This window comes from Ursus americanus, chromosome 9 (assembly GCF_024610735.1).
Source record: "Ursus americanus isolate L20-20 chromosome 9, mUrsAme1.1.p, whole genome shotgun sequence".
NCBI lineage: Eukaryota > Metazoa > Chordata > Mammalia > Carnivora > Ursidae > Ursus > Ursus americanus.
The window spans coordinates 79194308-79208933 of NC_142135.1; the positions used below are offsets into that span (position 1 = coordinate 79194308).

The window sequence follows — 14626 nt, forward strand, 5'->3', positions numbered from 1 at the left end:
TGTCTTTTCTTTTATTGATGTGCTCTACCCTGTTGATTGATTTACGAATGTTGAATCACCCGTGCATCCCAGGTGTAAAACTCACATGGTTGTGGTGAATAATCCTTTTAATGTACCGTTGGATCCTATTGGCTAGGATCTTGGTGAGTATTTTGGCATCCATGTTTATCAGGGATATTGGTCTGTAATGCTCCTTTTTGATGAGGTCTTTGCCTGGTTTTCGGATCAAGGTAATGGTAGCCTTATAGAGTAAGTTTGGAAGTTTTCCTTCTGTTTCTATTTTTGGAACTGCTTCAGTAGAATAGGTATTAAGTCTTCTTTGAATGTTTGTTATAATTCCCCTGGGAAGCCATCTGGCCCTGGACTCTTGTTTTTTGGGAGGTTTTTGATTATTGGTTCAATTTTGTTACTGGTAATTGGTCTATTCAGATTGTCTGTTTCTTCCTGTTTCAGTCTTGGTAGTTTGTAAGTTTCCAGGAAGGCACCCATTTCTTCCAGGTTGCTTAATTTGTTGGCATATAGTTGCTAGTAATAATTTCTAATAATTGTTTCTGTTTACTTGTTGTTAGTCCTGAGCTCTCCCCTTTTATTCATGATTTTATTAATTTGGGTCCTTTCTCTTTTCTTTTGGATAAGTTTGGGCAGTGTTTTATTGATCTTACTAATTCTTTGAAAGAACCAGCTTCTAGTTTAGTTGATCTGTTCTACTGTTTTTCTGGTTTCTATTTCATTGGTCTCTGCTCTAATCTTTAGTATTTCTCTTCTCCTGCTTGTTATAGGCTTTATTTGCTGTTCTTTCTCCATATCCTTTAGGTATAGGGCTAGCTTGTGTTTTCAGGATTTTTCTAATTTTTTTTTTAAAGATTTTATTTATTTGACAGAGAGAGAGAGACAGCCAGAGAGAGAGGGAACACAAGCGGGGGGAGTAGGAGAGGAAGAAGCAGGCTCCCAGAGGAGGAGCCTGAATCATGTGAGGCTTGATCCCATAACACCAGGATCACGCCCTGAGCCGAAGGCAGATGCTTAACGACTGAGCCACCCAGCTGCCCCAGGATTTTTCTAATTTTTTGAGAGATGCTTGGATTGCAAGTATTTCCCCCTTAGGACCGCCTTTGCAGTATCCCATAGGTTTTGGACCGATGTGTTTTTGTTCTCATTGGTTTCCATGAATTGTTTAAGTTTTTAAATTTCCTGGTTGACCCATTCATTCTTTAGCAGGATGATCTTTAACTTCCAAGTGTTTGAATTCCTTCCGATTTTTTTCTTGTAATTGAGTTCCAGTTCTAAGGCATTGTGGTGTGATATCATGCAGAGAATAATGTCAGTCTTTTGGTATTGGCTGAGACCTGATTTGTGACCCAGTATGTGGTCTGTTTTGGAGAATGCTCTGTGTGCATTCGAGAAGAATGAGTATTCTGTTGTTTTAGGGTGGAACGTTCTGTATATATCTATGAAGTCCATCTGGTCCAATGTGTCATTCAAAGCTCTTGTTTCTTTGTTGATCTTCTGTTTAGCTGATCTGTCGAGTGCTGAGAGTGGAGTGTTAAAATCTATTAATGTATTATTGTCAATCTGATTCTTTATTTTGTTTAACAGCTGGCTTATGTAGTTGGCTGCTCCCGTGTTGGGGACATAGATATTTATAATTGTTAGGTTTTTTTGCTGTATAGACCCTTCAAGAATGATACAGTGTCCCTCTGGATCTGTTATTACAGTCTTTGGTTTAAATATAAGAATTGCTACCCCAGCTTTCTTTTGAGGTCCGTTGGCATGAAAAATGGTTCTCCATTCCCTCACTTTCAGTCTGGAGGTGTTTTTAGGTTCAAAACAAGTCTCTTGTAGACAGCAAATGGATAGGTCCTGTTGTTGTATCCAATCTGCAACCCTGTGCCGTTTCATGGGAGCATTTAGGCCATTCACAGTGAGTGTTGCTACTGAAAGATATGAGTTTATTGCCATCCTATTGTCTGTACAGTCAATAGGTGTGAGTTTATTCCCATCCTATTGTCTATACAGTCAAAAGTATAGGTGTGAAAAAGTACCACTTAAAATTTACTATGGAATATGTTGCATTAAATATCTAGTTGAAATGACACGTAGGTAAAAAGAAAAACAGAAGAAACATGAGAAAGAATTAAAGAAAGAGGAGGTGAGGATTCGGGGCTGTAAGCGCTCCATGTGGGTGAGGTAGGGTATTTGAGTTCTACCTGGGTGTATTTTGTTCTCTTTGTTAGAGAACACTACGTCCCAGAGTTATAACTGGTATATATATAAAGGTAGTATTGAATAGGGAAAAAAGGACATTGAAGCTTACATCTATATATACAAAAAAGAAAAAGAAAAGTGTAGGTGTGAAAAAGTACTAGTTGAAAAGTTACTATGGAATATGTTGTATTAAACAAACAGTTGAAGTGATAAGTCTGTAAAAAAAAAAAACGAGAAGAAACATGAGAAAGAATTAAAAAAAAAAAAAGTTGTATCTAAGAAGTACTCAGGCTGTGAGGCAACACCAGGAGCTCAATATACTATTGGTTTTGGGGTTTTACAGTTTTATGGGGACCCTTGAGTTGTTGTCCTCCTGTTCTTCCAGCTTGTCTTCTGGGGGAGGGGCCTGCCGCGTTGTTTCTCAGGCAACCCTACTTGGCTGCAGTTGCCCTGCCCCCTATCAAGGGGTTAGGCTCCGTGGAAACCGGGTTTTTAGGCTTTTGTTCTCTGGCGGCTTTTCTCATCTTTTCGGAGGGTCAGAGTGAAGGAAAATGTCCACTCCCAGACCTCTGCCCTGGAGGAGAGAAGCCGCAGTCTGCTCTTCTCTGAACCCTCCAGAACACACAGTCTCCCCCTCTGTAAGTGCTGCTGAAAACCTCAGCCTCCCACAGTATCGCAGTGCACACCCCAAGTAATACTTTCGGTGGTCAGCTCTGGCCCCTGCTTGTCTGTGCCCCCGTCCCTCCAAAACCCCAGTGATCCCGGTCTGGGCCGGCTGCTGCAGCAGCTGGGGGGGCTGCAGGGGCTGCGGTGGTGGTCAGCCCCTGGGTCTGCTGGCACAGGTCTGCCACGCGGGTCCTGGCCTTTGATCCTTAAGCTCCTGGATTCTTTTTCAGCTCTGTTATCAGGCCCCTCCAGATCCGCTGCCACCGCTTCGAAAGCTATCGCTTGTCGCCAGGCCCAGGACGCTTTTTCACTGGGATATTAACATTACTTTCCAGTAGCTAGCTTCTGGTGGTTCCCTCCCCCTTCCGTTTATCCTCCGATATCAGTCCACTCAATCACAACTTCGTACCTTTCCACTGATCATCCTCTGCCCCTCTAGAGATGCGGACGTATAATCTTACATCTCCAGCTGATTTCGTGGGTCTACACACTGTCTTGGTAGATATCCAGCTAAATTCAGGGGACCGGTTGAAACTGAGTCCCCCACTCCTCCACTGTCTTGCCCCATACTCTACATTAAGCTCTTAATTTGTTTTTACAGAGAGATTCTTCCTGAAAAACATGTAGAATTTTTTGAGCCCTGGGTACATTCATTTGCATATGAATTAATTTTGCAGTCTACACGGTTGCCTCTCATCAGTGGTTTCTACAAATTGCTTTCTGTTGCTATGAGAAATGCCAAGAAAATAAAATATTTTGAGGTAAGTGTTTTTTGGTGGGGACATTGAATATTCTTGTGTTTTGGGGTTACCTGACTGTGTATAAAGCCATTATAAAAGATTATAGTATATTGTAGTTTTAAAATATTTTATTTTCTGTACTTTCAAAAATTGATAGTGTGGTGGCAATTGAATGACACTCTTAAAAAAGTTAATTAATAGCATTTTCTGTTCTGATTTACAAGCACCTGCAGCTAATAAGGTTAGATTAACAGAGGTTCTCAAAGTGTGGTCTGAGGAACTTAGGTCTGGAAAGAGCATAATCAGAAACTCTGGGGGCAAGGCTGAGCAGTCTATGCTAACAAACTACCCAGGTCATCTGGTGGCTAGTGACATTTGAGAGTAACTGAATTAGTATACCTAACACTCTAGTCAATCATGAGTGGTCGAACTGGTTAATTACAGGGTGAGCAGTTCTCTTGGGTCATAGGTGTATTTGTTGGAAGACGGTGGGGGTGGGGATGGGGTGGGGATGGATTTAGCTAGGCCTCTGGCTTTTGACCAGCCATTCACTTTCCATTTTATGCTTTGTTTCTCACTGGCCTCTGCCTGAAGTGTTATCGGAGCCAGTTTTTTTCCTCTCTGCTGTGGCAAAGTGAAAACCTTGGCAAAGTGAAAATGGATTCACTCCTTAGAAGTAAGACTGGGAACTGCTAGATTAGGACACACAAATCCATGATTATTGTTCAGTTTACTAATTTACTGCTTTATTCGATAGGGAGTTGGTCTGAAGGGTCAGACACAGTCTCCTGAGGATCCAGAAAAGTATTCTTGCTTTGCTTTGCTTACAAAATTTGGTAAAGAGGTAACTTTTAAATGATTTATGCAGTGTTTTCTTGGGCTATTTGAAAAGGAAAGTATGTTGATAAAAAATCTTAGTGATCATAAATTATCTAATTACTTAAAAATTGGTTTACTTAATCCAGATTGGAATTAAGGGATTAGGAAACACTAATAGAGGAAATCATTGTGTTTCAAAACTCACTGAGTTTTCATGATACAGCTTGAATGATGTTGACTTGAAACTAATGGATTCTTTAGCTCTCTTATAATGAGAATTAAGTACTTCAACAAATGAACTTTTCCTAGAGATCAGTGCTTAATTTGTAAATTAAGCCATGTCATATAGAAGCTACTTTTTATATTTGAGAATAGGGTAAATATTTTTCAGTTGATTTTCAAGTTATAGGCTCTATTCAGGTGCATAGCACTGTGTTTCTCTTCTTTCTTGCTAAGGTATCAGTTAAAATGAAGCAATACAAGGATGAACTTTTGGCCTCCTGTTTGACTTTTATTCTGTCCCTGCCACATGACATCATTGAACTTGATATTAGAGCCTACGTTCCTGCATTGCAGGTAGGTGCATTGTCTTAAGCAAATCCATTTTCTTCACATAATGTTATGTTTTCTAGAAAACATGGAAATATCAAGGTCTTGACCCTGCAGTCACAGTAGGTGCTTACCCAGACACCCCTGGTTCTGCCACTTAGTAGCTTTGGGACTTGGGATACTTGGCTTGGCCTTTCAGAGCTTCCCTTACAGGTGGACGTGAGGATTGAACCTATGTGTTGAAAGTCTGCAGTATAATACCAACTACATGGACTGGTGGTGCTTGTTTTCCCAATTATGACCTGGGATACACCACTTACCTCCAGCAATATCTGTCAGTAGAAGGGTTTATTCATTAGAAACCAAAACTAATTGGTGTTTTTTTCTTCAAATGTTAAATTTCCTGCATTTCAGTTGACCTTATTTGTGTTATATAGATGGCTTTTAAACTGGGCCTGAGCTATACCCCATTGGCAGAAGTAGGCCTGAATGCCCTAGAAGAATGGTCAGTTTACATCTGCAAACATGTAATTCAGCCCCATTATAAAGACATTTTACCCAGCCTTGATGGATATCTGAAAACTTCAGCCTTATCAGGTAAGGTTTAGAAGAATTGTGATGTGTATCTTAAATAAAACGGCAATGTGATAACTTTAATAGGACTACTTGTATTTTTGTAACTTCTGAAATTTGAACATATTCGAAATACGTTTGATTGATATTTTTGTTATCTCCCCAATTTAGTCAGTATAATTAGGACATAAGAAATAACATAGGGACATGTAATTGAGTCATTAAACTTGTTTTTCATTTAACTCACTTATATCCTACCAAGATTTATAAAATCTTCAAAGGCAAGAGCTCTGTCTTTAATATTTTGAACTCCTTATAAATCCTAATACACTGCCTTACAATAAATAAATAAATTGTTAAATGGGAATTAATGCTATAAAAATTCAATATAATTTTACATTTTGTTGATTTTTATTGGTTTTCCAAATATAATTGATGAAGCACTAATGTTAGCCAGTTATGAAGAATTATCATAGTAGAAATAGGTTTGGGAAAAGATTCAAAAGAATCTTTTAATTTTACCCACTCTGTTTTTCCCTATCTTGTAATCATCTAGAATACACATATTTGTGAGTAGATAAATCCTTTGCTTAAAAGAATCACAGTGTCTTCCCTTATTAATTTAAAAGAAACATAAAGAAAAGTAGTAATTTGAGTTCAGGAGGACAGATTTACATGAACCAGAATGAAGATGGACATTGTTACTAGGTGGAGCAAAAAGAAAGACTCAGATCGGAGAAAGACACTGAAATATTGCTGAAAATTTAAAGTTTACTGTCATGAAAAATTAAGTGAATTTTAAGTGGAAAATTAAGTGTTAATTTGTAAAGCTGTATCTATATAAATCATTTTTTTGCTCAACTTAAGTTTTGTTGGTTTGGAAACATTAGGTGGAAGTTCGATTACACATTTTATTCACTGAGTCTGGTTTTTATGACACCCTTGATGCATATTCAGAGTTTAAGAAGAGTGACAATTTTGAGAGATTTTGAAATAACAAAAATTATTTAGAGACAAAAAATATAAACTAGTTAATGTTTATAGCTTATTTATTAGGCTTTTAAAATTCACATTATGTAAGGATTGCTGCTATTTGAGTAAATCACTAAAAATATGTGGACTGAGTTTAAAAAAATGAATATGTCTAGTAGCAAATGGTACTTTTTGCTTTCTGAAATTTAGTTCTGTCAGTTAGCTCATTGAAAAGACTTTTTTGTTTCTTTTGGAGTGCTTGGGTGACTCAGTTGGTTAAGCGTCTGACCTTGGCTCAGGTCATGATCTCAGGATCCTGGAATCAAGCTCTGTATTAGGCTTCCCACTCAGCAGGGAAGCCTGATGTTATTTTATGTAACCATGGTATCATTATCAAAATCAGCAAAAATAACATGGATGCATTATTCTTTTCTAATCTATAATTCATATGTAGATTTCTTAAGTTGTCCCACTAATTTCTTTTATAGCTTTATTTTTCATGGTCCAGAATTCAATCTAGGATCATGTGTTGCACTTAATAGTCATAATGCTTTAGCTTCCTTGAATGTGGGTATCTCTTCAGCCTTTCTTAGTTCTCATGATGTTGACATTTTTGAAGATTATAGGCCATTTATATTCAATGTGGGCTTGTCTGATGTTTTCTCATAATAGGATTCAGTTGTGGTGTTTTGGCAGAAACACCTAGAACTGATGCTGTGGCTTCCTCACAGCATCATAATGGTAATTGGTGCCATTACCAGTCACGTTCATTTTGACCATTTGGTTAGCGAGTTTCTGCTCCATCTTTTTCTAACTGTAAAGTGACTGTTTTCCCTTTGTGGGAGTTAGTCATTTGAAGTCCTCTTCCTCTCCTCTTCCTAAAGTATTCAGTCCTAAGACCTTTAGGTGGTACAGAGGAAGTTAGGTGTATGTCAAGCTGAGAAAGACAATTATCATATGGTTTCACTCATGGAACATAAGAAGTAGGAAGATCGGTAGGAGAAGAAAGGGAAGAATGAAGAGGGGGTAAACAGAAGGGGGAATGAACCATGAGAGACTGTGGACTCTGGGAAACAAACTGAGGGCCTCAGAGGGGAGGGGAGTGGGGGAATGGGATAGGCCGGTGATGGGTATTAAGGAGGGCACGTATTGCGTTGTGTACTGGGTGTTATACGCAAATAATGAATCATGGAACTTTACATCAAAAACTTGGGATGTACTGTATGATGACTAACATAACATAATAAAAAATTATTATTAAAAAAAGAATGCCCATTTTAAAAGTTTAAACCAAAATTATTAAACTTGTCTCATTTACCAAAGGTATGCCTTAATTATGTAATATGGTTTCCTAAAATGTTTCTGAATTAGTTTTTCTAAGATTTTTTTTTAAAGTATGGCACATTTAAAGCATTATAGTGAATGCTGAAAGCATTTTCACAGAATTACAGGAAAATACATTTTACGTTTCACCTGTGTAAGGCACAACAGAGCTCTTTGAAGAGACTTTATAATCTAATCTATTAATACTCTCCAAATACAGGAGAATGTAATGCACATAGGGAGAAGTAAGGCCTTTGTTAATTCAGGCACATATATACACCAGCAGATGCAAAGCCTATTTCTTCAAGTTCTGCAATTTGAGTCATAGTTCAAGAGACACAAGAGTGAGACAAAGCACTGACCAGTCCAGATATCAAAGAGCTGGGTTTTTTTTTTTCCCCAGTATATGAAATTCTGAAGTAATTTGAGCTCAAAGAAAAAACCAAACAAACCAAAACAAACAAATAAAAATTCAGATCCTCTCTTCATCTCTGGCCCATTAACGAGTAGATCTCTAACATCTATACATAAAAGGTCACCAAGTGGTAAGCAGACAAATTCTTAGTTATTGCTCCCATCCATGGAGTCTAGCTTGTTGGGCATAAGCAAACCAAAAGCACAAAATTAAAGGAGAACTAGACAAACAGAAAGCAGAAGTAAGGTTCTGTTATCATTTGAGATTCATTCCTGGAGCCAAGAAAAGATGTGCTGGGATTAAGCCATCCAGCAAAGCAGCTTACCTGGGTCTGTCAGCCCATCTACTGGGCATCTCCAGAACTAGTGAAAAATAACTTTATAGCTTTAGAATTTTAACTCTGCACTGGTATAAAATGTACATGTGTCAGAGATTTTATTTAACTCAGTAGTAATAAAGGAAGTAGCAAAATGTTACCCTGGCTTCTGTAACCTGAATCTAATCATGAGAAAACATTAGACAAATCCAAATAGACAGTATACAAAATTACTGGCATATATTTTTTTAAGTGTTCAAATCATGAAATTCAGTGGAAGACTGAGGAACTTTTTCAGTTTATAGGATACTAAAAAGACTGGACAACTAAATATGACATGTGGTTCTGAACTAAAGACATTATTAGGATCAATGCTGGAACATGAATGGAGCTGAGGATTAATTGTGGGTCATGTCTCAAGAGAAGTATCCAGATTTGGGTAGTTGGTGTGGCTGTCAAATAGGAGAATGTCCTTGTAGGACCAAAGTATTCAGGGGTCGTGGGGCATCAGGTTCGTAGTTTACTCTTAAGTGGTTCAGGAAAGAAGTTTTGTACCATACTTTAAAATTTTCTCTAAGTTTATGATCATTTCAAAAAAAAATTTATAAGGAGATACTTTACAGCTCTTTATTGCTCCTCATTGAGTTTTCACCATAATCGTTTTAGTGTCCCTTGATTATTCTTCCTAGTATTCATTAATGCTATGATGGTTGCAAAATAGTGATTTTCCAACTCCATCACTCCTGTATACTAGTCGGCATTCTACTGTGAGAAGTAACTTTCTTTTCTCACCTATTTTTATTAGTGGGGACTTGTAGATTCTTATTTTTCCAATGACTCTAATCTTTTATTGTTATTATTAATTTTGAAGCTCAGATTGTTCCAGATTTGGCCTCCATATAAAGAATGGAGGCTGGCTGCTTTTCTTCAAGCACCTCCTTACTTCTGGAATCACAAAGTGATTCAGGCTCCTCCTATAAATACCGATCTGCCCAATCTCTGGAGTTAGCCACTTCTCCAAGGAACCATGTTTCTTTTAGTAGACAATGATATTTAAACCAGGACAACCACTCTAATTTCTTTTTTTTGTAGAAACAGTATTTTAACCATAATTAAAATTAGGATTTTAATGCTTGTATTTGGCAATATTTTGTGTTCTCCCTAGTATTCATCAAAAAATGAGTGAATGCTATTTAAAATTGATTTTTGTTTGCTATTGATAGATGAGACCAAGAACAATTGGGAAGTGTCAGCACTTTCTCGGGCTGCCCAGAAAGGATTTAATAAAGTTACATTAAAGCATCTGAAAAAGACAAAGAACATTTCATCAGTAAGAAATCCCTTCTATTTTCTTTACCTTAAACAATACTGAGATTAGATTCTAATGCTTATGAAAAGTAAAAATCTTCGTTTAAAATGTTAATTCTTATATATAAATTATAGTATAGAAATAATTTCAATATATTTTTAGCCATAAGAATGTAAGAAATATTAACTCTGGTTTATTGTCTTGATCTTGTTTTCCTGTTTTCTTCACCTTCAGATGTATTTAGTGGATAATAAAAAATAAGTTTCATATTCAATAAGCAATCAGAATATTGATATTATGGGTATGTAAGAGTGAATCATTTACATATTAGATCTTAAAATATATCATTTTATCAAGTTTAATTCATGCCAGTTTTTGTGCTTTTTGGTGGTGATTTCTTGAGATCAGGTTTTTGAGATGTGGCATATAATGTAATAGGAAAAAAAGAATAAAGAGAGAAAACAGTAAAGAGAAAATATGTATTTCAGGTATGAAGTAAAAATTAAAATTTGAAAAACTTTTAATGTCTAGAACTGATAATGCAAGCTCTAGGGTAAATTCTTTTCACCTCATTATCTTTGACAGCTTTTGATTGAGACATTGCACACAACTGGAAATGGCTGTCTAAAAAATATATATTATTTTATCATATATAAATAAGGCAAGATAAAATTACTTGGACATACTTGAGATAAAATTTCTTTACAGATACACAATCCCTTATTCTCTAAGAGAGTGGTTCTTGAAGTGAGGACCCCTGTGGGTTCCAGGGTACAAGGCCAAAACTATTTTTACTGAGTGACATTTGCACTTGGTGTAATGATGGGTAACACTGTTGGTTCCTTAGCACTTTATTCAGTCTTGACCCTTGAACGCATGTTATTTTAATGTTCTGTGTGATGAAACAGGAAGTATGCATAAAGCAGTCTGCCGCATAGTGCAGTGTGACGGTTGTCTTCAGGAAAAGTACTTTTGTGATGCTTTGAGCTGTGAGCTCAAATAGCCACTATTTCACGAGCACCATTTTTACTTGAGCAACTAACAAGACAAACTGTGGCTATTCAGTATTTGGCAGAGATTTTATCTAAAATGAAGAGTGAGCCTGTCACATCAAAGAAAACATTTGAGATTATTTGTTGCCAATGATAAAATTCAAGCTTTTTAAAGAAAAATTAAATTTTAGAAAACTTGAAACCATCACCACGAGCTTAAAAGTTTCTCAGTACTCAAAGATTTTTCTGAAGAGATTGGTGATATTAACAAATGTGATTTTTTTTTGTTGCAAATGTAATGAAATGTGTCAACATTTAGAAGATTTACATAACTGAGTAAACCAATATTTTGAGATGACCAGTACATTATGTTACCAAATCATGCACAGGTAAAAAAATCCACTCAAAGTGCAAGATAGACCAATGTATTTTAATGTAACAGACCTTACCACTTGTTCAGTTTCAGAGTAGTATCAAAGAATAACCACAGTTATCTAAAAAGACTATTAAAATACTTCCCCCTCTTCCAAGTGTGGCCCAAACAACGTATCACCATAGTTGTTTTCTAGTGAGCCAGACAGTAAAGAGGTTTGCACAGATGTGAAACAGTGTCACTTTGCTGAGGTTTTTAAATTTTATTAACATGTAATGGGTTTCATGTTTTTATTTTTATTTTTTTATTTTTTATTTTTTTTTAAAGATTTTATTTATTTATTTGATGGAGAGAGAGCCAGCCAGCGAGAGAGGGAACACAAGCAGGGGGAGTGGGAGAGGAAGAAGCAGGCTCCTAGCGGAGGAGCCTGATGTCGGGCTCGATCCCGTAATGCCAGGATCACGCCCTGAGCCGAAGGCAGATGCTTAACTGCTGTGCCACCCAGGCGCCCCGGGTTTCATGTTTTTATATAAAATAATAACAATGTCAAGGTGTTAACATCTAGTATGATAAATGTTAATAAGTATGATCCACTTTAAACAAAAGTTCTTTGGGGATCCTCAGTATTTTTTAAGGGTGTAAAGGGTCCTGCCAAAACTTTGGAATTGCTGGCCTTGAAAATGGATATTTGACTGCAAAATTGGAAAACATGTGACTTCTGTCCATGAATTTGCAATAATATTAACAGCAGTACTCTGAAGGATATAATGAGCCATTGAGAGATATTAGTAACAGAGAGGGTCATAAAATAGTTTATTTTTTCCTCTCATAATTCTCTTAATTTTTAACTCTGTTATTATCACATGTATATCATTGTTCAAATTTGCAGAATGAAGCACTGTCCTTAGAAGAAATAAGGATTAGAGTAGTACAAATGCTTGGCTTTCTAGGAGGACAAATAAACAAAAATCTCCTAACAGGTAAACTTTGCTTTAAAATAGACTTACCTCTGTAGAAGTATTTGTACTTTAATTTAGGTGTATAAAGATCATGGTATATTCTGGTATTTGCTCCTATATGTGATTTATATATTTTCAAATAAGATTACAAAGAATAGTATTTTGCCTAATGAACTGCTTTGACTATACCTATGCAATGTGGATAATTCACAACTAGCTGGGAAAATGTTCTAGCCTGATTTGTTAAGCATGTTTTCCATTTTGAAACAGAATCTAATTTGACACTTTTTAAAAAATATTAAACATTGTGTCAGGAATTCAAAGTTAATCTTTTTTAAATCTGATATTCTTAGTATTTGGATATTTTTAGAGTGTTTTTGATTGGAATCAACGATTTAGATTAGTAAAAATTCATCTGTATTTTTAGTTTTGAAATTTCATATTAAGTATACTAGTGACTTTTGGTTATTTAGGAAGTTAGAACCTATATTGGGAAAATAAATTTTACAAAGGGGCGATTTTTAATAAAAATATTGTTGATTTACCATTTTTCCACATAACATCTAAAATAATTCTTACTGAAATTGGAAATTCAACATTCTAGACTGTTAAATTTGTTTTAAAGTAATTTTACTTTAAGTCAAAGTTAGAAATAGTTTGTCAGTAATTTCTAATGTTGTAATTACATGTCTTAAGTAAAACAGAAAAGGAAAGATGAATAACGTACTTAAAACACTCTGCTTTCACTAATGAATTGTAGAGCAATCGGTGTTAGAAAGATTTTGAATGAAAACGTGCTCTTCCTGATTTTTTTTTAACAGTTGCATCCTCAGATGAAATGATGAAGAAATGTGTGGCATGGGACAGAGAAAAAAGACTCAGTTTTGCAGTACCATTTATAGAAATGAAGCCTGTCATTTATCTGGATGTGTTCTTGCCTCGGGTCACAGAATTAGCTCTTTCAGCTAGTGACAGACAAACTAAAGTACTTTTATTTTTCATCATACGTGATTTAGAATCTATGCTTTTTAAGACCTGCATTTGTTAGGAAATAGAGAATATATTTCAGCAAATTTCAATATCATTAATTTTATATTTTCCATAATATGGTAATTAGACAACGATTCAGTTATCAGAAGTAGTTGTCACTGATAAAAAGGAAATATCTAATAGATAATAACCTTGCAAAACATTAATATACCAAAAACCTGTTCATAATAGAAATACAGTACAAAGGGCATTTAAAACTGATTTCCAGTCTGTGCACTGTTATCTCCTTCACCTGGGAGATTAGAAACAGATAATCTCAAGTTTTTATGAAGTTCATTTGTACATTTCCAAAGTACTTTAAAAATATATTTACTAAAAGTGATGGTTGAAAATGTGTTAACAAATGAAGCAAAGTTCTGTCTTAATGGCAGCAATGAAATACATTTCTTTGAATGTACTAGTCCCAATTTGGCTACATCTTTTAAGTTTTTTTTTTTTAAAGATTTATTTATTTATTAGACAGAGAGAGACAGCCAGCGAGAGAGGGAACACAAGCAGGGGGAGTGGGAGAGGAAGAAGCAGGCTCCTAGCAGAGGAGCCTGATGACGCCAGGATCACGCCCTGAGCCGAAGGCAGACGCTTAACCGTTGTGCCACCCAGGCGCCCCTACATCTTTTAAGTTTTAATTCTTACCTCTTGGATACAGATTAAAGTGCACAGAGCATTAATTTTACACAAGAAGTGCTACTTCCAGTTAATTTATATTTATATAAATTTATATAATTTATATCTGCTGTACAAGTTTTTCTTTTTAAAGGGCTAAATTGAGTAACATTTCAAAATATTCTTCCATGTTAAACTTGGAAACTTAACCTCTGTTGAACTCCTGGCTTATTTTAGGTTGCAGCTTGTGAACTTTTACACAGCATGGTTATGTTTATGTTGGGAAAAGCCACTCAGATGCCTGAAGGTGGTCAGGATTTCCCACCCATGTACCAGCTCTACAAGCGAACTTTTCCTGTGCTGCTTCGACTTGCATGTGATGTAGATCAGGTAATGATTTTGAATCGGACACAGTTGCAGAACTTAAAAAAAAAAGTTGGTTCTAGTTCAGTGATCATCAAAGCTTGCTGCAAGTTGGAATACCCTGGGGATCTTAAAATAAACACTGCTGCTTGGCTGCTATCCCTTCTGACTGATTTTATTCCTCAGGGATTGGACCTAGGGATTGGGACTTTTTTTTTTTTTTTAAAGATTATTTGTTTATTTATTTGACAGAGAGAGAGACAGCCAGAGAGAGAGGGAACACATGCAGGGGGAGTGGGAGAGGAAGAAGCAGGCTCCCAGCAGGGAGCCCGATGCGGGGCTTGATCCCAGGACTCCGGGATCACGCCCTGAGCCGAAGGCAGACGCTTAACGACTGAG

At 36.3% G+C, this 14626-nt stretch overlaps 1 protein-coding gene across 4 annotated transcripts in view; it reads left to right on the plus strand.

Moving 5' to 3' along the window:
• The window catches only part of PRKDC (protein kinase, DNA-activated, catalytic subunit), a 224653-nt gene that overhangs the window by 26013 nt on the left and 184014 nt on the right, over positions 1 to 14626 (plus strand). For all 4 annotated transcript variants that reach the window (XM_045789112.2, XM_045789113.2, XM_045789115.2 and 1 more), the window contains exons 18-25: positions 3473 to 3632; positions 4369 to 4455; positions 4887 to 5006; positions 5417 to 5576; positions 9802 to 9908; positions 12142 to 12232; positions 13033 to 13196; positions 14102 to 14254. In XM_045789112.2, the coding sequence (XP_045645068.2) occupies positions 3473 to 3632; positions 4369 to 4455; positions 4887 to 5006; positions 5417 to 5576; positions 9802 to 9908; positions 12142 to 12232; positions 13033 to 13196; positions 14102 to 14254 (1042 nt within the window). The remainder of the gene's footprint in view (positions 1 to 3472; positions 3633 to 4368; positions 4456 to 4886; positions 5007 to 5416; positions 5577 to 9801; positions 9909 to 12141; positions 12233 to 13032; positions 13197 to 14101; positions 14255 to 14626) is intronic.